The 25,289-nt window shown below is 48.9% G+C and overlaps 1 protein-coding gene across 10 annotated transcripts in view; it reads left to right on the top strand.

Annotated features, from left to right (window-relative positions):
• Positions 1 to 25,289, top strand: part of SZT2 (SZT2 subunit of KICSTOR complex) — a 56,688-nt gene that overhangs the window by 902 nt on the left and 30,497 nt on the right. For 6 of the 10 annotated variants that reach the window (XM_083846583.1, XM_083846590.1, XM_083846586.1 and 3 more), the window contains exons 4-27: positions 56 to 226; positions 2,081 to 2,212; positions 4,272 to 4,431; positions 4,884 to 4,990; positions 5,183 to 5,393; positions 6,598 to 6,768; positions 12,076 to 12,307; positions 12,927 to 13,056; positions 14,284 to 14,426; positions 15,023 to 15,175; positions 15,451 to 15,565; positions 17,260 to 17,465; positions 17,849 to 18,073; positions 18,446 to 18,524; positions 18,894 to 18,991; positions 19,224 to 19,392; positions 19,870 to 19,984; positions 21,478 to 21,591; positions 22,063 to 22,263; positions 22,381 to 22,493; positions 23,003 to 23,144; positions 23,525 to 23,689; positions 24,390 to 24,594; positions 24,832 to 24,944. In XM_083846583.1, coding sequence (XP_083702709.1) covers positions 56 to 226; positions 2,081 to 2,212; positions 4,272 to 4,431; positions 4,884 to 4,990; positions 5,183 to 5,393; positions 6,598 to 6,768; positions 12,076 to 12,307; positions 12,927 to 13,056; positions 14,284 to 14,426; positions 15,023 to 15,175; positions 15,451 to 15,565; positions 17,260 to 17,465; positions 17,849 to 18,073; positions 18,446 to 18,524; positions 18,894 to 18,991; positions 19,224 to 19,392; positions 19,870 to 19,984; positions 21,478 to 21,591; positions 22,063 to 22,263; positions 22,381 to 22,493; positions 23,003 to 23,144; positions 23,525 to 23,689; positions 24,390 to 24,594; positions 24,832 to 24,944 — 3,670 coding nt within the window. Of the gene's footprint in view, positions 1 to 55; positions 227 to 2,080; positions 2,213 to 4,271; positions 4,432 to 4,883; positions 4,991 to 5,182; positions 5,394 to 6,597; positions 6,769 to 12,075; positions 12,308 to 12,926; positions 13,057 to 14,283; positions 14,427 to 15,022; positions 15,176 to 15,450; positions 15,566 to 17,259; positions 17,466 to 17,848; positions 18,074 to 18,445; positions 18,525 to 18,893; positions 18,992 to 19,223; positions 19,393 to 19,869; positions 19,985 to 21,477; positions 21,592 to 22,062; positions 22,264 to 22,380; positions 22,494 to 23,002; positions 23,145 to 23,524; positions 23,690 to 24,389; positions 24,595 to 24,831; positions 24,945 to 25,289 lie in introns of those variants that run through there. The other 4 variants (XM_083846585.1, XM_083846588.1, XM_083846584.1 and 1 more) reach the window with 2 other exon arrangements.

The following is a 25,289-nucleotide window of genomic DNA, read 5'->3' on the forward strand; positions in this document are numbered from 1 at the left end:
CAAGATGGAAAGTCCTGGAAGACGCAAAAGCTGCCTCACTTCTCTGTTTCCGTAGGATGACTCAACGGGGGAGATCATTTTTGACGAAGTGTTCCATGCCCTTTCCCGGTGCTTGGTGGGATTGTTAAGACCCTTCCGCATTCCTGGCTCAGACATCATTTATCAGCCAGAGATCTTCGTCACCATCCAGGCGTACTCCTCCATCATTGGCCTCCAGTCCCACCAGGTAAAACTCGGCCTCACCCTTGGCGTGGTGTGCAAGCAGCTTGCTGCGCTGCTTTCTTGTGAACCCAGAGGAAAGCGGGGACATCAGTTAGCTGGGCTCTGTCAACTAGGATGCTGTAGACTTGATTCATTAAAACACGTAGCCTGAGGTGATGAGGAAGCGTAGGTGAGCAACTTCTCTTTTCTGGGAGGAAGCAGAGTTTCTTTTGGGGGAGCAGGGCCCTTCTGAGAAGGCACCTGCAGGCAGCGTTCTCTGAGTTAGGCCGTAGCGCATCTTTCCTTCATGCTTACTGCATGGTTGTTGTTGTTTTTTAAATCTGTTGATTAATTCTTTCTGGCATATTATAATTAGTTTGAAGTATTCAGAAAGAGGCGGTGTGCCTAAAAGCTTGTCTGCCAGCTCCAGCTGTGTAGCAGTGCTTTATTCAATGATAATTTTCTCTTCTGGCAAACCTTGCTCTCTGTTTGCATTGGTATGAATGTGTTTCTCCTTGGTGGAGAGAGCAGCCAGCCCCAGTAATCTCACACTTACTTGAGCCGGGGCAGGTCTGTTTAGTAAATTGAAGTCTGGTTTACAGTGCCTGTAGGGGTTTTTGAAGTTTATCCTCCCTGTGTTGCTTCCTTCCACCTCCCAGTATTTTCACATTTCTGATGGTGTGTTTCGTTCCTCTGCTAAAACCAGAATAAGTGGGTGGCAACAGGAAGAGCCTGTAAATCTCTTCTTGCTTCCTCCCTCCCTCCCTCTCCCCTGGCTCACCTCTATTCAAGCCTTCTGGGCAGTCTGCAGGCTTGAATGGTTTGTACATTGCTTGAAGAGCATTTACTTTAAGGGCCCTTGCTTCAATCTTAGGTGCTACCAAAGTAAGCATAGTGAGAGTCTTCTGATTCGCTAGTGATGTTTTTGTGTTCTGGTCCAGCTCTCCTTCAGGTGTCATCATGCTTTGTCTCAGTATCTCCTGTATTTACACTAAATTGAGCACTGAAGTGGTTATGGTTTTCTTCTTCAGATCTCTCTAAAGACCCGTTTCTTATATGAGACCGGTGACTGTAATTTGTGGGGACAAGTGGAGAAGCTGTGTGTTCCTTTCGTGGTGGAAAAGGCATATAGGTGTACCACTCATCCAAGAAAACCCACCTATATTGTAATTGTTTACTTTCCCCAAGTTTTATGAGGTGCTGCAGGAATGTGGATCATGTGCAATGTCCCAGCTGTCTGTTGAGTTCTTGCTGTACACATTGCATCTTCTTTGCCTCCTTGTTTTGTGATACCTAGTTTCGGCAGAGGTTTGCCTGTACGAAGTCGCTGTAAATACAAGCGTCATTCCTGTCAGCTTAGGGAGTTCCTTTGGTGGCAGGCTCCCTCTGTCATGTCTCACAGCCTCTTCTCTAATGTTTGATCTAAGGTTTTTTTTCCGCTATTTCAACTTACTGTTCTTCTATCCAGCCACTTACTGGAAGATAGTTGGATCAGTCAGTAGCTGGGTTAGATTGGAGTGAACAGGTCTTCCTTAGAAATGTGGGCCAGAGTTAATGCCTTCTAACGAGGATCTCACCTTAATTTTTCCTGCCGACTGCTTATCTTAGAAGAAGGAAAAGTAGAAATTTCTTGCCCAAAAGGGAGACATCCCAGAGACCAATGTGAGCATCTGCTGCAGAGTGCACTGCAGATGCCACAGAACACCGCTGCACGCAGGCAGATGGCTGCAGGCAGGACAAGAGAGGCCTGTGCTGTACCTCTGCTTTGTAAGGGACGTGTCTGAACTGTGCTGCACCGAACCGTGTTCCCGTGTACCATTGTGGGGGCTGCCACAATAAAACCTGAACTTGGTGACTGACGTGTGTGTCCTCGGGCCAGGTACTGTTCCAGGGCTGCCAGCTGGATGAGACGAAGCGAGAAGCCTTCCTGCACCAGGTTTACACGCAGCTGTGTGCCTTTGAGAACAAGGTGGCAGAGATGCTCCAACAGCAGTATGAACCCAAACCGCAGGTGAGGAGGGCAGAGGTGGTTGGGGCTTCTTGCTCACTGGAGATCTGCTCTGTGAGGCCTGGCAACAAGAGGAGCAGTGGTGTAGGTCTGGAGAAGGAACAGCTCAGGAGTCTGGAAGAAAACTTTTTGGAATACAGCAACAAGAACACTGAATAAAGCAGAACCAGTAAGTGTTTAGGAGAAGGACTGATGAAAGCAGTTATCTTTCCCAAGATTATTGTAATAAAGGGCCTGAATAAAGTACAGTAAAGCAGCTTGACTTCTTTGACATCGTGGGACAGACCGTAGGATGTGCTTTCTCTCTTAAGAAAATGGTGGGAGAGGTGATTACACCCCTATCATTAGTTTATAAATAGCTGTGAGTATGCCCTTGGCCCCTATTACAATCTTGAATGAAAATACTTCCTTGTCACCACAAAAACTGACCATGAAACTGAACATGCGGCTGGTGCAGTTCCTGATACTCCTTGAAATCTGAAGCAGATGCTGTTTAGTGGCAAAGGATACAGGTGTCAGCCAGCTAAGGACAGCACTGTAAACTACAGCTGAGGAGGACAGTAAAAGTGTGACTTTGTAGGAATTCAAGGTGTCTATGAATTTCTCATCAAGAGAGTGCATTAGGGTACTGGTACGCTGCTCTACAGTCGGAATCGTATCTGTGAGGACTCTTCTCACACTCAGAGGCGTTTTTGGCCTGGTTGAGGTTGTTTAGTCCTTACTTAGTGTTAGTTTTTAGTGTCTGAGCTCAAAGCAAAGGAAAAAAAGGTCCCAGTCATATGAGCAAAAGGCTACTTGTGACCCCTCACAGTTATGTATCAGAAGTGCATAAAATCTCACGTTCTAGCTGAAATTTGTCTTTGAATACAAAGACTGACAGTACTGGAATAAGAAGGGGCCTGCAGGAAGTAAACAGTTTTCTAGCATGACCAGCTGGTGTTTTGCAGTGCTTTGTATGCATTCCTGCTTGCTGCAGTATTTCTCTCATAACAAACTACCCTGTAACTAATGCCATGCAAATCCAGGAGAGAGACGCACTTGCAGGCCAGAGGAACTGGCGAGTCCTGCCACAGGCTGTGGGGTGGAGGTGGGAGGCCCCAGGGGAAAGGCAGGAACTGAAACTTTTTTTTTTAACTTTTGAAGTTGCATTAGCTGTGTTGCTGTCAACAAGAGTCTGAACTGAAGGCGTCTACCAAACCGAAGTGATGGATAGTCAGGTTTTTTGCTCGCAGCAGCAGACTGCTCTCATTCGTGCAGAACAAAAGTTCAGTTTGTTCTAACTCTGTTTTCCAAGCTCCAGACATCTGTGTAGCTGTACAGGGGAGGGTCTCACCCATTCTCTGTGTTAGCAGTAAAAATGAAGCAATAGTTTATTACAGGGTTGCCCCGTCAGAGCCTTCTGGAGATGAGGGGACTATGAACACAGTAGGTTCTTCACAACTGTAATTATACAAATTTTAGGCTTTGCCTGGGGAATACTTTTGATAGAAAATGCAGGAGAAGCCTACTTGCATTTGCTTATATCAGCACTGCATAACTAGTGCTGGTTGAACAGATAAATATAAAGGCACTAGACTTCGTCCTTACAAGGCTCCTTGTACGCTCTGCTGCCGTGCTTCACAGGTGAGACGCAGCTGTTTGAGTATCTTGTGCCTTTCTGGATTTTACTTGAGGAAATGCTAAGTGGCTGCAGCTTCTACTAGATGACAAGTTAAAAATAAAGGTATTCAGCATCTCTAATTGAGAAATGCTTTGCTCCACAAAGGAGCTTGAGTGACCCCAAAGCGTCTCATCTTTCCCATAGTGTCAGAAATCAACTTATAATAAAGTTCTGAGCATGTTGTCCCCTTCCTCCACCCCCAGGCAGCCTTTCCCAGCTGTTCTAAGGGGCCTGAGAGACTAGGACTTTGAGAGAACCTGGAAATTAAAGCTAAAAGTGGAGTCTGCCGAAGTACAACAGGGCTGTGGTACCATGGGGCTGCTAGGCTGAAGGCTGTTTGGGAGAATGGGACGTCGGTTTTTTTTTGTTTGTTTATTTATTTATTTTTTTTTCCTCTCCCAGGTGGATTTATCACCTCTGAGCCAAGAGGGCCCTGGTGATGTGCAGGAGCCATCAGGGAGGAAGCCCAGTGTGTCTGTTGTCACTGCTGACGTTGGCCTGGTCAGCATGGTCCGGCAGGGAATACTGGCGCTGCAGCTGCTGCCCTCCAACTCCAGCGCAGGTTGGCTTCGTTCTCTGGCTTTCAGGGTGCCCGGCTGTTTGCGGAGGACTGCGTTCCTCTTGCTGTAGGCTGAGATGAATTTTGTAAGGGCTGGTACGTGGACCCTTCAGTTAGGGATGAAATTCCAACGGCAGCTTTTGCTCTGCCCTCCGTGGGCTAATTGTGGTGGGATTGGGAAGGAGGAAAACATTGCATCACACACCAGGTGTCAGCGTTGGAGAGTTTGTGAGGTAGCATAGCCATGATTGTTGCTTGGAATAACCCAGGGTGTGCGGAACTGTGCTGAGTGCTTCACTGTGCCTTGTCGAGAAGCTTGCCAGCTCTAAAATGCCTTTTGTGTCCTAAGACATCCCAAGGTTTTACTTTTTACCTTTGCCCTGCCTAAATTCTATACCAGGAGAGCGGTAGCTGGTTGAGGTGGAAGATGCTCTAAGATAATGCCTTCTTTACAGGTATAATAATAATTACGGATGGTGTGACCAGCGTCCCCGATGTGGCTGTGTGTGAGACTTTACTCAACCAGCTCCGCAGCGGCACTGTGGCCTGCTCCTTTGTCCAGGTACGTGTGCTGTTAGCAGGGACTGTGGGGGCTGCTTCCTGCCAGAGGGACGAAGGTGAGTTGCTGCTGGTAGTGTTCACCCTCCAGAGGGGAAGAGGGGACCTTGCTGCCTGTCTGAGCCCTTCAACAGTCCTCTCCCACGTCCTCAGCAGTGCTGTGCTCACTCAGGTCTCTTCTTTATCCATCCATTAGGTGGGCGGTGTCTACTCATACGATTGCAGCTTTGGCCATGTTCCCAATGTGGAACTGATGAAATTCATCGCCATGGCCACTTTTGGTGCTTACCTCTCCACGTGCCCCGAGCTGGATCCCCTGAGCCTGGATCTGAACGTGTATCACAAGGCATTTCTGCTGTACTCCTTCCTGCGTACCGGAGAGTCCCTGAATCCAGAATACTACTGCGGTGAGGAGTGTGCATGTCCTCCTTCCGGCAGAAGAGGGTCTTACAGCACCAATCTTTGGGGTGACTCCCTCAGGCTTGGTTATGCTGATGTTCCCCCTTGTCCTCTACGGGCCCTTGTGAGTATTGTGGAGGCAAGGGAAAGGCAGCAGTTTGTGTGACTTGGCAGGAATGCTGCCTTCCCACATGGGCAGTGTTTGTGTTCGTGCCTGTGTGAGACAGAGGGCCCCGAGGGCGCTCACTGTCTTGGACTCCACAGAACTCCGTGCCTCCTGTAGGCTCTGGGCACTACTGGGCCGTGCAGCCTAATCCGTCACTGCCCTCCTGGTTCCAGGAATTGGGTGGATTGGGGAAAACTAATGCCCAGTTCTGTGCCATTCCCCTTTCTTTGGACTTCACTCAGGAAACTGTAATTAGGCCTTCCATGTTGGAACTTGGAGGGGGTGAGAAGTTCTCTTCCAGGCCTTCCTCCACACTGGCTAGCTCACAGATGGGGACGTCTTGGAAAGCTTGTCCTCATCAGGCTTGCAGATGGCAGTTTGGATTGAAAGATTAAACTCCTGAGAACCACCCCAAATGCCTCTCTTGGTCGTTCTTATGCCGTGTGTGTTAGCAGCTGGGAGTATGCCAAGAGAGATTAGTTACCAATAAAGCACGGAGACACCCGTTCGTGCCCGGCTATAGTGCTGCTGCCATCTGTGCTTTCTGCAGCTTGCCAGCAGAATCTGCGCACAGTGAAAAGTTTGAAGAGAGCTGGCATGGGAATCAGGGATGTTGAATCTGAAAAGGATCAGGTGTCAGTGGTTTAAACCTAAAGCTTCCACAGCCTGATACCTTTCAGAAAGTACTTGGGAATTTGAGGTTTTCCAGGGAAAGGGGTAAAGCCCAAAAGCTTCCTGTGTGACTGTTATAACAGCTGTGTGTTTCCTGCCTGCTTAGGCTAAACATGTAGCTCTAATACCTGCCTTGTCACAAAGGCTGTCCCATAGGAAGCAGGGCCTGACACCCCACCCTGCCTCATGCCAGCAGACCTGTTTGCTGTGTTGCAGAACCGGGAGTAGGTGTAAGTGATGCCTGAAGGATGTACTGTCCTCCGGGCCAGTGGGTGTTCCAGGCGGCTCCTGTAAAGCACCTGGGGAGGGCTCTTGCTGTAGGAAGAGGAGCAGGGGAGCTGCTCCCTCATAAACCCCATCTCTGTTGTTTGCAGTGTCGCAGCACCGACTGTTCAATGAGCACCTGGTGTCTGCCAGCAGCAACCCTGCTCTGGCTATGAGGAGGAAGAAGCACACGGAGAAGGAGGTGCACGCCGACCTCGTGAGCATTGTCTCAGTCCGGCTGCGCGAGGGCTACAGCATCCGGGAGGTCAACATCACAAAAGGTGACAGCTCAGTAATGGGCCTGGAGGCTTGCACAGGGCTCCGTACCAACTGTGCAGAGCACAGTGCAGGCTCTGCCATCTTAGCAGAGTGCTGGTACAGGGGGAAAGGAGCCTTTTTCCCCAAACCGTGACAAAGTTTGTTTTCTGTAACAATTGCAGGGCACAGGATTGCTCAGGATGTTTGCACAGTTGTGTACTTACTCATTATATGTGCATGTGGAGGGACAGACAAACTGACCTTTTTTATCTTGGTAATGAGTCCCCACAGCTGCAAGAAAACTAATGACATAACTTGTGGTTTTGGAGTTTTCTAGGCTTTCCTCTCCATTTCCCCCTTTTTTTTTTTGTCCCTTTCTAGTCTTTTGCCAGATGCACTCCGAAATATTAACACAAAGTTGAGCCCTTCAGTACAAAAGATTCAAAGCCTCCTAACTACAGCGTTCCAAACGAAGAAACTGGGGGAACCAAAGAGAATGTTTGATGAAAATGCTCCATCAGTCAGAACTGTGACCAATGCTAGAAAAACACATTCAGTGGTCCTATTCTCTCTGACTTGGTAGAAGTTGTTACGGCACCTTGAGAAGTAGCCACTAAGTAGGGGACTGTGAATGATTTGAGTATCCCAAGGAGTGCCTGTAAGCCCTACCTAACTTTCTAGCCACCAGTCACAGCTGGAGATGGAGCCTTAACTGAAGGGGAGATGAGAAAAATGTAAATGCAAGTTATCAATTGCAAGCAAGGCAACAAATTACTTTTGACTTTTACAATGACCAGCAGAAACCCTGAAGAATAAAATTTGTTTACACAGTGTAAACGTGTACGACACCTAATGATCCAGTGTCTTCACTATCCTCTTTGGGATATTAGCACACAGAATACATTTTATATGAGAGAATCAAGTCTGTGATAAGATTTAAAAATAATTCCAAACATGCCATGTGATGGCATGTTCTTCTGCCTTAAGACCATATAAGTTGGTGTCATGCTGTGCTTGGAAGATTGTCCCAGAGCTGCATTGCTCTTTCTCTAGCTTCCTTTCTAAACTTACTCAGACCAAATTAGACTTGTGTGACTTTATTATCCTTAATTAAGTTTATCCTCCTCTGGCATTGCACAAACTTATTTAGGAAGAATGCCTTTCTCCATTTAACCTTCCTTTTGGCAGGTTAGGCAAGGCAGTGTTTCAGTCTCCTTTTGCAAGGACAGGCTTTCTGTTCTGTTTATTTTTCTTAACAGTACTTTTTTTCCAGTTCGTTTTCAGTTTGGTTTCATATTTCTTGAAACAGTTGATAAGTGTTGTAAATGTGGTTTTATCGCTGCCTTGCCTTAGTTAATGCCAATATTTCTGAAGTAAAATACCCTATCTGATAGACCAGGAATCGCGTGAGCTTTCCCCATGATTGCATTATATTGTTAGCTCAGAAATGCCTGCATCTTTTACATACCTGTGCTTCCAGCTGCTGAGTCTTATGGTTTTGGTTTGTTGGTTTTGTTTGCTTTCTAGTAGTCCCTAAATGTGCTGTTCTTCACATCGCAGTAGACTAAATTAATCTCTTGCTTTGGTCTAAGTGGTCAGTTCACTCTTCCTGTGTGATGACTGGGAGTTGTTCTTCTGGCCTGATGCTTTTTACAAACAGAATGAATCTGAAACCAGTTGGGGGGGGAAGAAAGATGTTGGCCTTGGTTTGTTTTGGTGTTGGTTTGTTTGAGGTTTGTTTATTTTTGTTTTGTTTTCTGTGCAGTGTGTTTTGTTGTTTTTGTTGTTTGTTTCTTTTGAATGTTGCTAACAATTAGATTACACAGGATAATTTCTAAAGATGGTCTTCAAGGAATACCCAAATTTTTTTGTTTTGGGAATTTTCTGTTTAAACTAAGAATCTCCGAAGGTTTCCCACTGAGAAGCTCCATCTCTCCTTACAGTGTCCCCAGGTTGCTTTCACTAATCCGTAGGTGTGGCCTGAGATGCTTCCATTAAATCCAGACAGATTAGGTCCATTGCGCTCTCCTTGTCTAGGAATGCCTACGGAACAGTCCGACAAGTCAGTTCCTGTCCAGGTTGTGCTCAGTACTGTCTCTTTTGTCCTTCTGTGCACCAGCTCACTTACAACTTACTGCTGAGAGCCTTTCTTACATCTGCCAACAACGGCGAAGTGCTCTTGGTGACGGCGGAGCCCCATACAGAAATGCTGGAAGAGGCAGCGGGTGTGAATCATTCCGAAAGCAGTCAGACAAATCCACGCTGTACCTTTTTTGCACAAGGGAGGAGCTACAACCTCTAGCTCAGGGTATTGTAAGGCAGCAAATTCCTGGGCTCTGAAAGAATGCGTCAGAAAGATCACTGCACGCTTAGCGTGCTCCGTGCACTTTTGTCTAGGCATCTTCCTGCCTTCCTTCAGCTGTTGGACGCTGAGTTGGTCGTTTGCTCTTGTAAGAGCAAAAGAGTGGCTGTACTGGGTTGGTGTTGCCTTTGGTGATGAGTAGCTAAGGGCAAGGAGGAGTAAGGATAGGGTGAACATAGATACTCCCTTTCACGTTTCCTTTGTTTTCACTTTGAGCACCCTCAATCTGTCTGCAGCTCAGGGGCTCCCAGAGCCAAAAATACTTCCCGTGTATTTCCATGAGGTCTTTTTAGAAGGAATTTAAAAACGACATGTCTGAACTATCAAAAATATAGCGTGTATTTCTATGCCAGCCTTCAAAATAGTAGGAGATGTTACTTAGCCTTTGGAAAGGCTAAATGCCCTGGGGAATTGCTGGCTCTGATCAGAAAAATTGTTGAACTAACATCTTACAGTAGAATTTATAAAAGATCAAGACATTTAGACATCCAGCACTGCCTCTGCAAAGTAAAAGCATGCTTGGCTAATCAGGGCTCTCTGGGCCATTCTGTAGAGAAATGTCTAACAAAGAACAGTTAATTAACCTGGATTGCCAAAAGCTTTTGCCAAAGCTTGCCAACTAGAGGCTGTTAAAGAGCCAACCTGGCTGTGAAGCAAGAGGAAGGAGTGCAGCTGTGGACTTTGACACTGTCGCTTTTCTGCTTTACTTTGCCAAAGGCAAAAAAGAATAAATAGCTAGCTTTGTGCTCGGAGGTGCCTGAGAGGTTGGTTGTGGTATTTATAAGTGCTCTGGTTACCCTCACGATTTGATTCCAGATACTTAGGTGTTTAGAAGGCTACTATAGTTAGTTGGGAATACAGAACTGCTTGTGAAAGGGGAAGAACTGGGAAGTATGGAAGAGAGAAGCTCGGCCTGAGAAGGTGTGATGGAGCTCAGCTCCTCTCCTGTTTTTTTTCTGGGACAATGGCAGAGGACTGCTGCCTGTAAAAATAACAATAAAAATAATTAAAAAAGGAAAACAAAACACAATTTTGTGTTGTTGTGCACTGGGGAGAGAAAGAAAGCTTGGAAAACTTTTTTTTTTTTTTTTGAAACTTCATCTTCTGTGAAGCCAGTCCAGCACCAAAAATGGCTGGGCATAGTCTGGCCAGTGAGAATGGCAGTTCTCAGTGTTTTCTTTTAAAAAAAGAAAAAAAAATCTCTGGTTTTCTAAATACCATAAACTGGTATATCGTAAAGCTGGACTTCATGAAAGAAATCAAAGAAGCAAACACCTTTATTAGCTATTAAGTTAAGAAACAGAAATGGATTGGTGAGCAGTAAGAACAGACTGAAGATCCATCTAGGTATGACTTCAAACTAAGTGAATGTTTTTTGCCTGTGATTTTAGTTTTGCTTGTGTTGGATAGTAAGAGCAAAGCCAGGATGACTAATGGAAACAGTTGGAAACTTCCTACAGTGGAAATAGGAAATATTTTCATTAATGATCTAGACGAAAAATAAGTAGGAATTTACTTATCATGTTTGCTGTTGATGAAGTAGGAAGGCTTTGTTATGAGAACCAAAATATTGTGCAGAAAGCAATGGATGAGCAGTAGGAATAAAATGCACTTTAGCAGCATGAAACGGGAAGACATGCATTTATAAATTCTTGTTTATACATCCATTGATAAATACTTATTCATGGATAGTCCGTCACAGGCTGCTGACTATGGTTTGGTTTAACCTACACAGCAAAAGCTGAAACTGGATGAGGATTTCTCCCCCCTAGTACATGCTGCTTATTGATTTTTCTGGTAACGAAGCTTCTCAGAATAAAAACAATTTCAGCAAAACAGCAGCCAAGCATGAATTGGGCATGTACTCTGAAAGGCTTCTTCTGAATTTTGGTGGGGGAAGGGTGCTCTAAGGCAGCCTCCTAGTAGGCACCAGGGGAGTAAAAAGCAGGATAGCTTTAAAATGTCGTGTAATCAGCCCATGAAGGAGGTGGCATGATGTATCTATGACAGCAGCAAATGCAACTCTGCAGGAAACATAAGATCTAGGCTGATGACCTGTTCGGATGGTTTCCAGCACATCTAATCGCTCACCTCACAAATTCTGCAGGTCTGGCAAACTACAGAGCAGGCTGGACATCAGAACAGATGATTGAGCAGTTGAAACAGCAGCGTGGTGCTGCTATAGAAAATCATGTGTTCCCTGGGTTGTTTTGGTACAAATACACATGCACGGTCAGCAGGACTGGGACATTTTCTGCCTTTCTGGCTCAGTGAGGCTTGCTGTCGGGTGTTTGCGTTAATTGTGCTAGAGATGCAATGGCCATCTCAAAGAAAGAGATGAAACTACAGTTTGAAGAGTGGGTGAATATTAATTCTTAACTTCTTTACTTTGGGATCAGCTGAGGAAAAGAGGGTAAACATGGTGAGAAGCTCTTGGTACTTGAAGATTCTTGAAGATTGCATGAAATACTCTCTGTGCAGGAAGAATGTGCAGTTTAAACCAAGAATTGGTCCTCACCTTCCATGGCAAGAACCTTCCTTTTTGATCAGGTCCCATCATGTCCGAACATCCATGTTTCTGCAGTGGGATCGATTTAAGTGCAGTCTGCAGAGTTAAGCTTAAAGGCCTTGCTTATCAGGGCAAAGCAAAAGTTTTCTTGGAAACAAAACTGAGGCTGTAAAGACAGCCCATTGCAAATGTCAGCACCTCCCCCAAGTTTCGGTTGCCTTCTGTAGTTCAGCTAGTACGTGTGCATTTAAAGGACTGTTCACCAAATGCTGTTGAGCAAGCAAAGCCTCCCTCTGTTGGAGAGGAGAGAGAATGACTTCAGTTAGAGCAGCTTTTAGATGACTTTCTCTTCCTCATGGTCAATAAGCAATCTCTGTGTCCTTGGGAGCCCATGGTCAGAGATAAAGCTCAGATGTTTGCAGAACAAGCACTTGTAACTATTCCTCTGCTCTCACGCAGGTGGGTCTCAGCTGGAGGTGAAACTCGTGCTGCTTTGGAAGCACAACATGAGGATAGAGTACTTAGCTGTGACACCCTGGCCCCTGGACCCATCAAAGCGCAGCACGTGGGTAGAGGTGACGATGGAGGGGAGCTACGACATCTTGCACGACATCAGCTGCACCATGAGGAAACCCATCACCAGTCTGTACCGCACTACAGTCATCCGGCGCTTCTGGAACACCTTGCAGAGGTGAGCTGCACCATCCCTAGCAGTCCTGAGTCCATTGTAACCAAAAAATCCCCTTCTTGGCATGCTGGGGCATGGGTTATGTAGATGGCCTTCCCAACCCAGGGTCCCAAAGGAATGTGCTTCCGGGGAAGAGGCACCGCAGGCAACAAGCTTGACTTCTGGCCAAGGAAAATACTCCAACTGGCCTGTGACCTTGTCTGTAACGTTGCTTCATGGTGAAGGTATTGCTTCTTCTGAGTCCTGATGCTGTGATGCGAACCTTAATTCTGACTGCCATCCCATGGAGGCGGTGTGTTCCTACAGCGCTGCCTTGCCGTGAAGGCTTGTGCTGCAATAGGTTTATATGCAGTAGCCGTGCTGCACCGTGATGTTAGGAAAACCCCTCGTGTCTCCTAGGCCTGAGGGTTATGACCATTTCCTGGCCAGGGTGACCATTGCTCCCCACTGCTCTACAGATTTCTTTCTTAGCACTTCTTTCCGAACTTTGATCATCTGTCTCTTGAGTTGGGGCAGATGGGTTCCCAAGACACAGGGAGTGTTGCACGTGCAGCCACTGGGTGACTGAGGCATTGAAGGGGAGAACATGGGTTTGTGTGGCTAACTGCCTCTTCTCTTTCAGCATCAACCAGACGGATCAGATGTTGGTTCATCTGCAGTCTTTTGACACAGTCCCAGAACACTTCACCATTCCTGAGAGCACCAAGAATGGGGTACCTCTCTTCTACATCCCCCCAGGCTCCACCACTCCGGTACGTCCCCTCTCTGTGCCATTTAGTGTAGGACAAATTGTCCCTCCTGCTGTTCTGTATTGCACCTGGGGATGCTGAGTCCCAACAAGCAACCAAGTTCTTCTGTAACTCAGTCTTCATCTCTTGCTCTTTGTCCCAATCAGTAACAGCTCAAGTACAATTCAGTATCCGTGAACGTCCCATCCCATGTTTTTTCCCCTCCGAGACATCACTCTATGTCTTTATTGCTGCAGCTACACCTCTAAGCCTCACAGCAAGTCTCCTAAGCATGCTGCAAAGCCTTCTCTTGTAGTGATGTGTGAGACTGATGGTCAAGCTGACACTACTGCCGTGCTTTTTTCAATGATATGCGTGGAGTTGCTGCTGGCAGCCTTGTACCCTGGTGATATATCACGAGGTGAAGATAGGTTCTGCTAAATGGCTTTTATTTAATAGGCTCATTGCTCTGAGCACTTGTGAAGGGTGAAAGAGACATATTTGTCATCAGCACAGCAGAAACAAAAAATTATGAGCGAAGTTTCCACTGTGAAGTTCACAGAACAAAAGTGCTAACATGCTACCTGGTCCTTGCTAGTAGTGTCCTTGGCTTTGGCAGAAGATGATGACTAGCAGATATCAAAGTTAGGAGAGCTGTCATTTAAATTTTATTGCTTAAGCCCTTTACTCCTTAAGGCTTATGTAACAAATTTACTCTCTGCATGGATATACATCCCACGGTGTGTCTGGAGCATCCCGTCTTATGGCTAACCACTTTATTCCTGCGTCAGCAGCGTTGCTGTAGTTGGTGGAACTACAGTGTTACCATACAAACAGGTCAGAGTTGCCCAGTGCCACCTATTGCTGGTACGCTATTTGCATGTGCTCTCTCAGGCGGGTTTTCTCGGTGTTTAGTTGTTCTGCTGACACAAGCCAAATATCCTCCTATCAGAAAAGACACCATTACATATGCTATCTCTTCTGTAGTTGAATTACTTGATGCTAAGTAGTTAAGTTCCTAATTAACTTGACATTTCAGAAGCCTAATTTATTTTTACTTATGTTGCACTGTTTCAATGTGAACACGTTTAGTTATTTTTCTGTGAGGCAGTTCTTGAAAGCCAGGGATGCGGCTAGCCTTCTAGACCTACACAGCTAGTCATGAGAGAAATTCCTGTGCTCTCTGGGTGGAACTAGACAGATTCTTGCTGCACGTTGCCTCTTACTGATCCATCCTGTCATTTTTCTCAGGTGCTGTCCCTGCAACACAGCGGGTCTGACTCAAGCCATTCCCAGTTTGCCTCCTACTGGAAGCCTATCCTCTCCATGGATGCCAACTTCTGGCAGCGGTGGCTGCACATGCATCGCATCGTTCTCCTCCTGGAGCATGACACGTATGTAACTGGCAGGGCTGAGCTTGTGTGCACCAGGTAGGCCAGCCGGGGAAAGCACAGCATCGGTTTGTCCAGCCAAACACCGTGGAAACTGCATGCCAATTCAGTCCTGCTACAGAGCTGCAGGTGTCTGTGGCCAGGGGAAGGACTTTGCTAGCTGGATGTGACAGATGATAAGGGCTCACTTCTCTGGGAGGGACTGTTGGTTGGAAAGTCAGCTTTTGGTGAGAGGGAGTTCTGGAGAGTATGAATTGTTTCTCAAGTCCTTGGATTTGGATTGCCTGACTGCAGGGGGTGTGGACCATACAGCTGAAGCTATCCCACAGGCTTTTTTTTGCTTTTTGTATGGAGGGAGTTAGAAACAGTACAAGAGCGTGCTCTCTGCAAGCTGGAGAATGGGGTCCCTGAGCACTCAGGGAGTGTGGCTCTTGCTCACGGGCATGGGATATGTTTGGATATGGGTGGAAGGAGGATATGTGCAGGAAGAAGGCTGTGCTGGTTGGATGAGTTGCAATGGGTGTAGCAAAGTCTCTCTAAGCTTTGGGGAGGAGAAGAGAAACTGTGGTTTTAAAATGACTGTTTGCTGCACTCTGCAGGCCTGTGCCCAAGCACCTGCACACGCCGGGCAACAACGGCCGCTACAGCACCATCCAGTGCCGCATCTCCCACTCTGCCCTTACCTCCTTGCTGCGGGACTGGAGCAGCTTTGTGCTGGTGGAAGGCTACTCCTACGTCAAACTGATCCATGGGTGAGTGGCTCGGAGACAGTCCTGTGTGGGTAACTGGGCACGTGGCCAGGCCAGAGATCCAGCTAGACCAGTATGCTGTGGTGGGCCAGAAGCTGATGTCTAGAGCAAGACACGTAGTTGTAAAACTCTGTATTCCGAACTGCTGCCACTGGGTTTCAGCAGAGCCTGGAGGGAGAGGGAAGGTAGCTGGGGCCTGAGGGGGGGGGTTGTGTGTGCTAGAACTGATGAGTTGCTGCCATGTTACATTCAGCCCTGTCTTAATCCATCCTCCCTAGCTCTGAGGATCCTACTCCTTCCTCATTCTACGTGGTGCGGATCATCTCCAAAGCTCCATGCATGGTTCTCCGACTGGGCTTCCCCATCGGCACGCCTGCACAGGCCAGGAACAAGGTGAGAGCTGGCTGCCTGCCTCCTGGGGTAGGAGCAAAGCACATAGTTTTGGATGTGGAAGTGGTGGGTAGATCACAGGCAACACTCAATATATTAAGGCTTAGGTAGGTGTGAGTTTACTGTTACAGGAAGGAACAGTTTGGACAAAGCTTTCTTTGTTAAGTCTGCGCAAGACCTAAATCCAAAAACTCGAAGATCAATAAATAGCTGGTCATGTGAATGCTCTTCCCCCTGCTTAATAGAACTGTGGGCCTTGAAATGACTCACAGGTTATCTAGACTATCCTTGTGTCCAAAGCACAATCAATACTGTTTGTCAGGAGCAGCAGATACTTGTCTGACTCATCTGTGGAGACCTCTAAGATGGAGGTACTACATGTTCCCTAGGTTATCTGCTGCAGTAGGTGGTGAAGTGCACGTATGTATTGTATAATCTAGGTGAGGAGAGGGGTTAGAGTTAAGATGCAAACAACGCCCTGTGTGACCAGTACAGGGATGGAAAAAAACAGTGGCACACAGAAAATGCTTTAGAGAGATGCAAGTCTGCTAGATAGACTTTTAATAACCCCTTTGTACCCAAAGAAATGGGCTGCCCCAGTCAGATTCAGAAGGTGGGGTTACTGCATGAACTGTATCTCCAGCTCCAGTGGCAGAGACAAGTCTAAGTGTTCCTAGGTAAAAGAGTAAGTGTGACAGATGTCCTGCTAATAATGTGTGAACCTTTTGGTATAAACAAGGGGTTTATCGTTAAACCTTGATCTTTGGACTTCAGGAAAGAAATCTTCGGTTTGTCTCACTTAACTTTAGTGTTAGATTAGTCTGAGGAGAAGCTGACAAATACACGAAGGACCATCACTTTTTGAGATAATGGTGATCCTAGATAACACTGACTGCTCTGGCACTCTGTTGGACCTGCCCTTTCAAGTCATTAGGAGATCCAGGCTTTGGGTACTGGTTGCATGGACAGGTTTTATGAAGGAGTTCTCTCTAGCAGGTATAAGTTAAAACCTGCCTCATGAAGAAGGTGTGAGACAGGCACCATACCCCGCAGCTGTGGGCAAGCTCCAGAGCATTGCAGCAGCAGCTGTAAATTATAAATTGTATAATGCACAATCTTCTTTCTTTTTTATTCTTTTTTCACCTGCCAGAGGTCGTTTGGAAAGTATTTTGGAAAAAATAACCTAACCTACAAAATTAGTTAGTCTCTTGAAATCTTTTACTATAGAGATTTGACACATGAGTGTGATAGTGGGGGACTGTATCAGCTGTGGGAACAGTGGCCCTGTCTTAAATGTAGTAGTTTACATTTACTACAGGCTGTTGAGGGGAGGAGGAGTGAGGGTGAGTACTTGGCCTGCTTCTGTAGAGGGGCTAGCATGCAATTAATTTTTTTCTTTAGAATTATGGAAGGTGATTTCTCCAGCCTTGAAACAATCTTTGGGTTGTTCTGACCTTTTTTTTGTGCTTTTGAAAGTCTTTGTTGTGATTGTTAAAATACAGACCTAAGAACCTTGTGTCATTTTGGCCTTGGTCTTACTAGGGCCTCAGAAATAGAATGACCTTTAATTCTTCTTCAGTATATTTGAGGACTGTGTTACTCCTTTTAGTCAGACTCTTGTTCTGGAAGCTTATTTTGCATAGCGTATTTCTCCAGACAAAGGTGGTCATGTTTACCTTTTGCTTCTGCCATGACAGATAGTGGAGGAGTTACGGGACCGAATCTTGCAGCTCCGCTTTCCCCACAGGGTCCAGAGCAAGGAGGCAACTCCAAAAGCGAAGAGGAAAATGCTTGGCAGCAGTTCTCCCTCCAAGTCCCCACCTGTGGCTGGGGCCCAGTCAGCCCTCTCGGACAGACCCTGCCTCGTAGTGCTGCACAAGCCTTTGGAGAAGCTGCTCATCAGGTAGCGATGGGGAGCCGGGCGGTCAGTGCGGCCTCCTTGCCCTGGGAGGTGGGAGGAAGAGGGGCTGTGGGTGGTGCTGCCAGCGGCAGGATGGGAGGGCTGTGAAGCCTGGGCTTGTGGTGCTTTGGGTTGTGTGGCTAGGAATGGTGGCTGGAGTCTGGGGGGGCTGTGACTTGCAGGGGGCCTTGCTGGAAAGGCAGATTTGTTACTCTCACCAAGTATGATGCAGAATTAAGCTTAGTTAGCACTGTGTGAGTGGGATATTGTGCTGGTCTAGCCACATTCTGCTGCTGGAGGGCTCTGTCCCAGGCCTAGCAAGCAGGCTGTGAATCCGAGCAGAACTTCCTTTGTACCTCAGCAAGCCAAACTTTTCTTTCTCCTAGGTATGAGAAGCTGCCTTCTGACTATCGAGCTCCCTTCATTCTCAACCTGGAGCATCCTCCGGTGTCTGGCCCGCTCACTATGGTGGCCAATCGTACTGCCTCTTCCACCCTGGCCTCGCTGTCCCGCTACTTCTACCACCAGCGCTGGATATGGAGCGTTCAGTCGGGGCTGGCACCAGCCGTGCCCATCACAGCTGTAGCCCAGCTCCTTTCCACACTCACAGAGTAAGTTGTACACCTGAATGAAGATGCTTTCTCTGGGGTCCTGGGGGTGCAGATCTGAGGCAGAGAGTTTTGGTCCTGCACACAGCTTCCAGAGCTACTTGGGCCAGTGCTTTATCCAGTTCTGCAGCTGCAGTTGAGGAAAAGGAGTGTCCTGGAAGACATACAAAAGGGCAGGTGGTGTTACTATGTCCGGAGTGTGCTGATCTTCACTCAGGCTGTCCTGTGCAAAGTGCCACCTTTCCATATTCTGTGTGCAAATCCCTCCCTTGGGAAGGGAGGTGTTATGGAGTGAGGGGTTGAGTCATTCTTGTATTTAAGGCTTGCAGTACAGCTAGTGAAATCCTCTTTGTCTGACTGCCTCTCTGTTGCCAGGGTCCGTCTGTCAGAGGGTTTCCACTTTGCATCCAGCGGGGATGGAATTATCAACATGGTGCTGGAGCTGCCTATACAGGTGAGCCTGCAGGCTGCCGTGGGGAGGGAATCTTCTGTGGCTTCTTAGGTGGATTCACCTTCCTGCGCTGGGTGTGTGGGATTCACCTTCCCACCTGCTTCTAGCATGTACCCTTGCTGTGTATAGGGAGACTTACCTCCTTCCCTGAAGAAAAGCAGCCTGTGGGTTGGGTCTTTTCCTGTCTTTACCAGCAGTTAGAGAGCTGCTTTGCTGGCAGTGACATGCTGTGCTGGAGGAGTTCTTGGGGCTGGTGCAGGCTCCCTCTCTCCCCCACCATGAGCTGAAGGATGGGGCCGTGCTGTGTAACAGGGCTCTGGGTAGGTGTGGGCTGTTGCTGCTGGCCGGGCTTATGCTGTGTCTCCCCTCCAGATTGACGGCTCAAGTGAGAGCAGCAGCGGCAGAGAGAAGCACACCTGTGTTGTCCAGTACATCCTCTTCCCCCCACATTCCACTTCCACCAAGGACAGGTGAGGCTGGCCCTGCTCCTGGGGAGGGCTGGCAGCAGGGGGGGCACAGCTCCAGACTTGCCCTTCGCGGGTAGCAACAGAACAGACACCTACCTGTCACAGGTAGCTCACCACGTAGATGGGGCTTTGCCTGCACACCTGCAGTTTTTGTGGCTGCTCTCACAGCTCTGAGAGGAGCTGCAGTAAGCTTCTGCCTCTGTTCCATCTCATAGGATTTATGTTTTTCCTCCAGCTTTTCCACCGATGATGACAATGATACAGAGGTGGAGGCCATTGAGGTGGACACAGAGCTGAACCTGGTCACTGAGTGCTGGGTAGAGCCCCAGAGTGGCTATGTGCACAGTACTGCTGAGAACTGGAAGCACCTCCATGGCTTGCCCTACCAGAAAATACCTAAAGCGGTGAGTCCCTGAAAGGGTTTGGGCATGTGCTCTGTTGTGGGGAGAGGGGGTTTTGTTGCAAGTGCACCACAACGCTGCAGGTAAGTCACTGAGGGCCAGAAGAGATGGCAGTGCTGGTAACAGAGGAGGCTGAGATTTCCAGAAGAGGAACTGGGCTGCTGGACAGAAACGGCTTCTGAATTGCAAGGCAGTGGATGCAGTGGTGCTCTGGGGTAGGTGGTTCCAAGAGCCATTCCAGTAGAGGGGAGCGGGCTGGGTCAGAGAACGGATTGCAGGCAGCACTGCCTGTGTACCCCCTGAACAGGGCAAAGGGAAGCTGACAGGCTGGTGGAGCAGCGGGGAGCAATGAGTGAGAGTAAAGGGGTCAGGGGACAGGAACGTGGGTGTTTCCTCTCCATGCCTTTAAAGTGCTTTCTGCTGCATTTGGGGATAGCAAAATTCTGCTGCACACAGCTGAGCCTTGACTGCTTATTGCAGCTCTATCCACGGGACCTTGCGTGCATTGCCACCATGCTGACATTTGAGTACATCAGCCAGTTGTGCCAGAACAAGGAGTGGGTCTGCCCTCCTTCAGACACCAAAGCTACTGAAGGTGAGCACAGCGTACATGTCCTAGCAGTTCTGAGGGAGCAAAAGGCAGCCAGGCCCTGAATGTACTGGGGAATGCTAGATGCTTCTGCAAGGTTGAACATTTATTTTGACAATAACTTTCTAGACTTTGATGGCACTGGGTCACTTTGTTGCACTTGTGCTAAGCTACCAGAGATCTGGCTTCATCCTGGGAAGGCCAAAAAAGCACTGAGACTTTCTGCCCGGACTGGGGAAGTGACGAGGTGGCTCTGCTTGAACAGGGGGTTGGACCAGATGACCCACAGAGGTCCTTTCTAACTGTAGCTCTTCTGTGAGAGGGGCTGGTTTCTGGAGCAGAAGGAAGATGAGCTCACCCATGCAGCGATGGGCAGGGGATGTCTGGGCAGGTGGTTGTACAGAAATTGCAAATGATGCAAGCAGAAGCTCCTCCATCCTCTGGAAACTCTTGGAACTGAGCAGTTTGTGTCTTGTAACTGAGTCTTGTGTCTTGTAACTGAGCAGCTCATGGGACGTTTTTGTTGTGGTGGCCCTGTTCATCTCTAAACCCTCTGTGAATGTTCCGTTATCTCATGAAGACAGGGAAAGAGCTCTTGGGAGGTCTGGTCTGTCCTCCAGGGTAGGATTGCGCTACTCTGATCTGACAGGATTATCGTAGTTCACTGAGAAATCCAGGAATGTGGGAGGGGGTTCACTCCTGCCAGGCAATCTGTTCCAGTATCTCACTGTTTTTGCTTTAAAGCTTTTCCCAAATGTCTAGTCTAATGTTGCTTCTTGTCACTGGTTTATCCCATCCTAGATCTTCTGTTTGCTTTCCTTGCAGCGGCACACAACAGGTGTTGAGTGGGTTTGAGGGAGCCAAGATCACCCCAAAGTCTGAGGGCAGGACCTGAAGGAGCCCTGTTGGGTCATTTCACTGCTCCCGTGGGAGGAGGAGAGGGCCAGGAAAGCTCAGGGCATGGAGGTCAGAGACTCCTTCCTGAGTAAGAGGACAGGAAATGTCTGCAGGGATGTGCAGAGCCTGCCGGATGGGAGATCGCTCACAGGAGCCGGGGGGAAGAGAGGGGTGTCCTTGTCCCTGACATGTCTGGCTCCTAGCGTGGCCGTTGGCCTCCAGCGGCGCTTCCTGTGACACCAATGTACAGTGCTTTGTGGGCCTGGCTGTGCTGCAGGCGGCCTGGGCTGTGTAGGGCCTCGTGGTTTCCAGTCCATCCTTGTGTGAAGATGGCAATAAGCCCAGGGCGCTCTAAGAGTGAGGTACCTCTCTGCAGGTACCTCACAACCTGCTGCAGGTTCCATCAGGCTTTGGTCTTCCCCACGCTCATTCTTTGTATCCCTCTGCCCTCCCAAGCAGAGGGAACTGGGGCAGTGCTGTTGTTGATTGTCACTTGTGCTCACGTGCTGTGCTTGGGGCTGGCACCGTGCACGTACAAGTGACCTGGGGGGCAGGACCCCGTGGTGCCATGAGGAACGTCGCATTCCCAATTCTTCTTGTAGATCCAGACATGGGGGCTGGTTTCCGAGTGCATGAGATCCCGTTCCAGTTCAACCTCATGAAGCTGTTGCCCAGGTGCCAGCAGGTCGAAATGTTCTTCCTGATGCTGACAAAAGGTAAGTGCCTCTTCACTGCCTGCCTTCTCCTGTCCTCGTTCCCTGGCTTTGGGCACCCTGCTGTGTGTGCTTGTCTCCCTGGGAAGCGGGTCGTGGGGCTGCCATGCCTCTTCTGTTCTTCTCAGCTCTGCAGCCCGAGGGCTGTGCAGATACATTGCTTTCTTGGGATGGCAGTTTTGGAAGCGCTGCTTTTGTAAGCATCCAGCCTAGGCAGTTGCTCTGTGTGGCAGTTTCTTGTCCTTCTCCTCGGGCATCTCCAGAACAGTTACAGCAGCGTGGCGAGTCAGTGCAGGGCAGCTCGTGAGGCTGGCGCTGCATCTCAGCATCCTCCAAGGCAGACTTGCAGGGGTGCTGCAGGAAACTTCTGGCTGTGTGGAAGTGTCACTTTGCAAGGGGCTGCTTCCTGGGAGCCTGGGCTGGTGGTGGCTGTGGAGATGCTGTCTCTGAAGTTGCCGTGGTTCTGTTTTGGAGCAGAGAATGAGGAGGTGACCAAGGACTCTTCATTTGTGCCCAATGAAATGCTACTAAACCTCTTCCATGGCTGCCTGCAGCACGACCTCAGTGATCGGGAGATCCCCATGGCTGATGCTGATCACGTCGCTTTCATGGAGCAGGTTCTGCAGCGGGATCGTGATGGCCATCAACCACCCTTCACTCTCCCTGTGATCCGAGGTAAGGGCCAGGAGCACGGCAGCAGGGACACTGGCGGCTGGGGTGTCTCAGGAGCCTTGCTTTCAAGTCTCTTCCTCAGCTGGTGTTCCTCAGGTTGGTTTCTCTGCTCCATTCTAGAAGAAACCTTGAAAGCCTCTGGGACCGTGGAGCAGCAGGATACTTCTGCATCCTATCATCTGGTTGGCAGCAATGGCACCAGGGATATGACTGGCTCCACGAGTACTCTGCAGGTACTGCTACACTGCTGTCCCTCTCCTGAGCCCTCTCTGGGGGGCAAGGGAGCAGCTGTTGAGGATCAGGAGAGTTAGCGTGTGGGCTGAGAACAGGTAGAAAGGCTGCTGTTTTCCCCACAGCTGGCAGCAGTTTAAGCTGTAGCCTGTGGCTGAAGTCAAGCAGGAATCCAGTAGGTGTGTGGGCAGTTGCACTCACCATGGGCCTAGCCTGTTAGAGCAGCACTGATGCTGCGCTGCAAAGAAGCTCAGAAACCATGGGCAATCATTGCCTCGAGGTCAGAACCAGCCCCAGCAAAGCTGGTTTAAGTTAAGCATCTCATGACTGTATGCACTGTGTTTCCCGGAGCCAGGCTGCTCTGAGAATGCTGTGTGGACTCGCCACAGAGTGATTTCAGCGCCATGCCAACCAGCAGTCATGGAGGAACTTGCTCTGTGTGGTTTCTACTTGCCCTGGGGTAGGCAGTGCCATGTGCTGTGAACTTACCCAGCTTCTGCTCTTTCATCAGAGCCTTGGCAACACAGAGCTGCCTGAGGATGATGTGACCCTGAGTGATGCTTCGGGGCCCTTTCCCCCGCAGTGGCGATGCTACGCGAAGCTGGTCAATCCGCAGCATGTCTTCCTGACCTTTCTGCCAGCCACGTTCTCAGGTGAGTTCCCATGTTGTGGGGAGGGAGAAGATCCAGCAGTCCCAAGCACCTCCTCGGGAAAACAGTAAAAGCTCTTCTAGGATGGAGGGAAGACTGAACAGCAGAATCTAAACCTAGTCTTCTTGTACTATATGGCCAAGAATAGAGCAGTGCAAAGTGGTGAGTGTCTTGTTCTCTCCTTGGACGTGGTGCTGCTCACTGCTGATGGGATGATTTGGGAGAGTCCCTGCTTCTGGGCATTGGGGCTGGTAGGCTCAGCTGGAGGAACTCTTTGGAACACAGGCAGTGGGAACCTCTGCCCTCTTGGGAATCTATGTGGAGGGGTTAAGCTGTTCACACTGAACAGAGGATGATTTTTTTATTGTTTTTTTTTTTTCCAGATGTACAGAAGCTGATGGCTTGCGGATTGGACAAGCCTCCAAAAGATGAGAGTAGATCTGGAGAAGATACTCTGAGACCTGTCTCTGCAGAGCGAAGCAGGCCTGAGTCTGAAGAAGGGGATGCTGCAGTGCCATTACCTACCCTCAGCATAACACCAGCACATGGTACTGCCCTCAGAACTACACCTGGCTAACGTTAGTGCAAGGCCTTTCCTTGGCTATTCCCAAGCACAGTGGTTCCTGCTGGTGGGCAGATTGCGGCAGCAGGAATAACACACCACTACAGCCTGTCAGCTCCTGCCTGGCACTCAGCATAGTCAAGATCAGGACAAGGGGCACAGCAAAACCTCAGCCAACTTTCATGCTGTTTATGGGAGAGTGAAGGAGTGCAACGTGAGGGAGCATGGCAGAAGGCTGGCTCCCTGTGGACCAGGAGGTTGTAGGTTTATAGAGACTACTAGGAAAGGCAGTCACTGGTTTACACAGGAAAGTCAGCAACTATTGCATTATGATCTAGACTGGCACTACCAGCAGCGCGTTGCCTTAGAGAGAAAAGCACAGGTGGCATCCTGAGGCGTGTGGCATTTGATTGATCAGCCCCTGGTGTAGTCAGCCGGGTCTGGGGATGGTGCGTTGTGCTGCTGCAGAAGGTGGTGGTAGTGGTGACAGGTCACAGCTGCCCAGGAAGGACATCAGTGTGGCCAAGGCGCCACGCTGGGTAGTTGGGTGCTGGCTGGGGGAACGGCCCTGGGTTTTGAGTGGTGAGAAGCTTGTAAAACCATTGCTGCTGTGGGAGCCGTGACCTTGCAGGCCAGGAATGAGGAACTCATTGAAGGCCTTTATCTCAGGATTCTTTCTCTTGCAGAAGTGAGCCGTGACACTGGAGAACAGGGTGGCCCCTCACGGAGAGATGTACACATCTCCTTCTGTCGCCAGAACTCACAAAGTGAGCTAGGCGAGTGTCGCAGATTTCGCTGCCCCATTTATATCTACAGCTGCTCTCTGGAGTTGTTACGGGAGCAGCTTGTCAGCCCACGGACGCATCGTTCTCCCCGGGACATCTTTTTCAGGTAATGCCAACCATACTCGGCTCCTAGACAGTGGGCAGAGGAGCATCCCTTGTCAGGAGTGCCCCTGACAAGAGGCTGGCTCTAGCCCTGCCTTCTTCTCTTGGCTTGGCTTATCTACCTTAGAGCAGCCACTGTCTGTGCATGTGCTATGGCTCTGCTTTACTGGCGCCAGAGCCATTTACAGTCTAAAACATGCTTTACAGGTGCTGAAGGCTTCTGTGGCTCCTTTTTTCCCAGGTCCCAGTCTCTGGAGCGTCCTCCTGCTGCCGCTTGGTTAGACCACAAGCATAAGGAGTTGGTGAGTTACTGCACACTGCTGCAGGAACACTCCCACCAGTGCTACGTGAAAGGTGAGGAGTAGCATGATGGGTTTGAGGCAGCGTTGGGGCTGGACCCTGGGTCTCCTTTAAGAAAGCAGTGTCTTATTTTTCTTGTGATGTTACCCCGAGGAAAAAGGGAGGAGTTGTGGGACAGCTCTCTCACCAGGAAGGACTTAAAGATGCCTCAGTATATTCCCTGTGGGCCTTGCACAGGCTGTTCCTGGACCTGTGCAGTGCTGTGGTGATGGGATTCCTTCTTGGGCTTTTTCTCTCAGCTTCAGGGTGACAGATCCCTAGGCCACTCTTGGCATGGCCAGGGCCAGGCTAATGCATAGTGCTAGACATCCTGTCTGAGTCTTGTCTCACAGCATTGAC

The sequence above is a fragment of the Anser anser genome (genome assembly GCF_964211835.1).
Source record: "Anser anser genome assembly, chromosome: 8".
NCBI lineage: Eukaryota > Metazoa > Chordata > Aves > Anseriformes > Anatidae > Anser > Anser anser.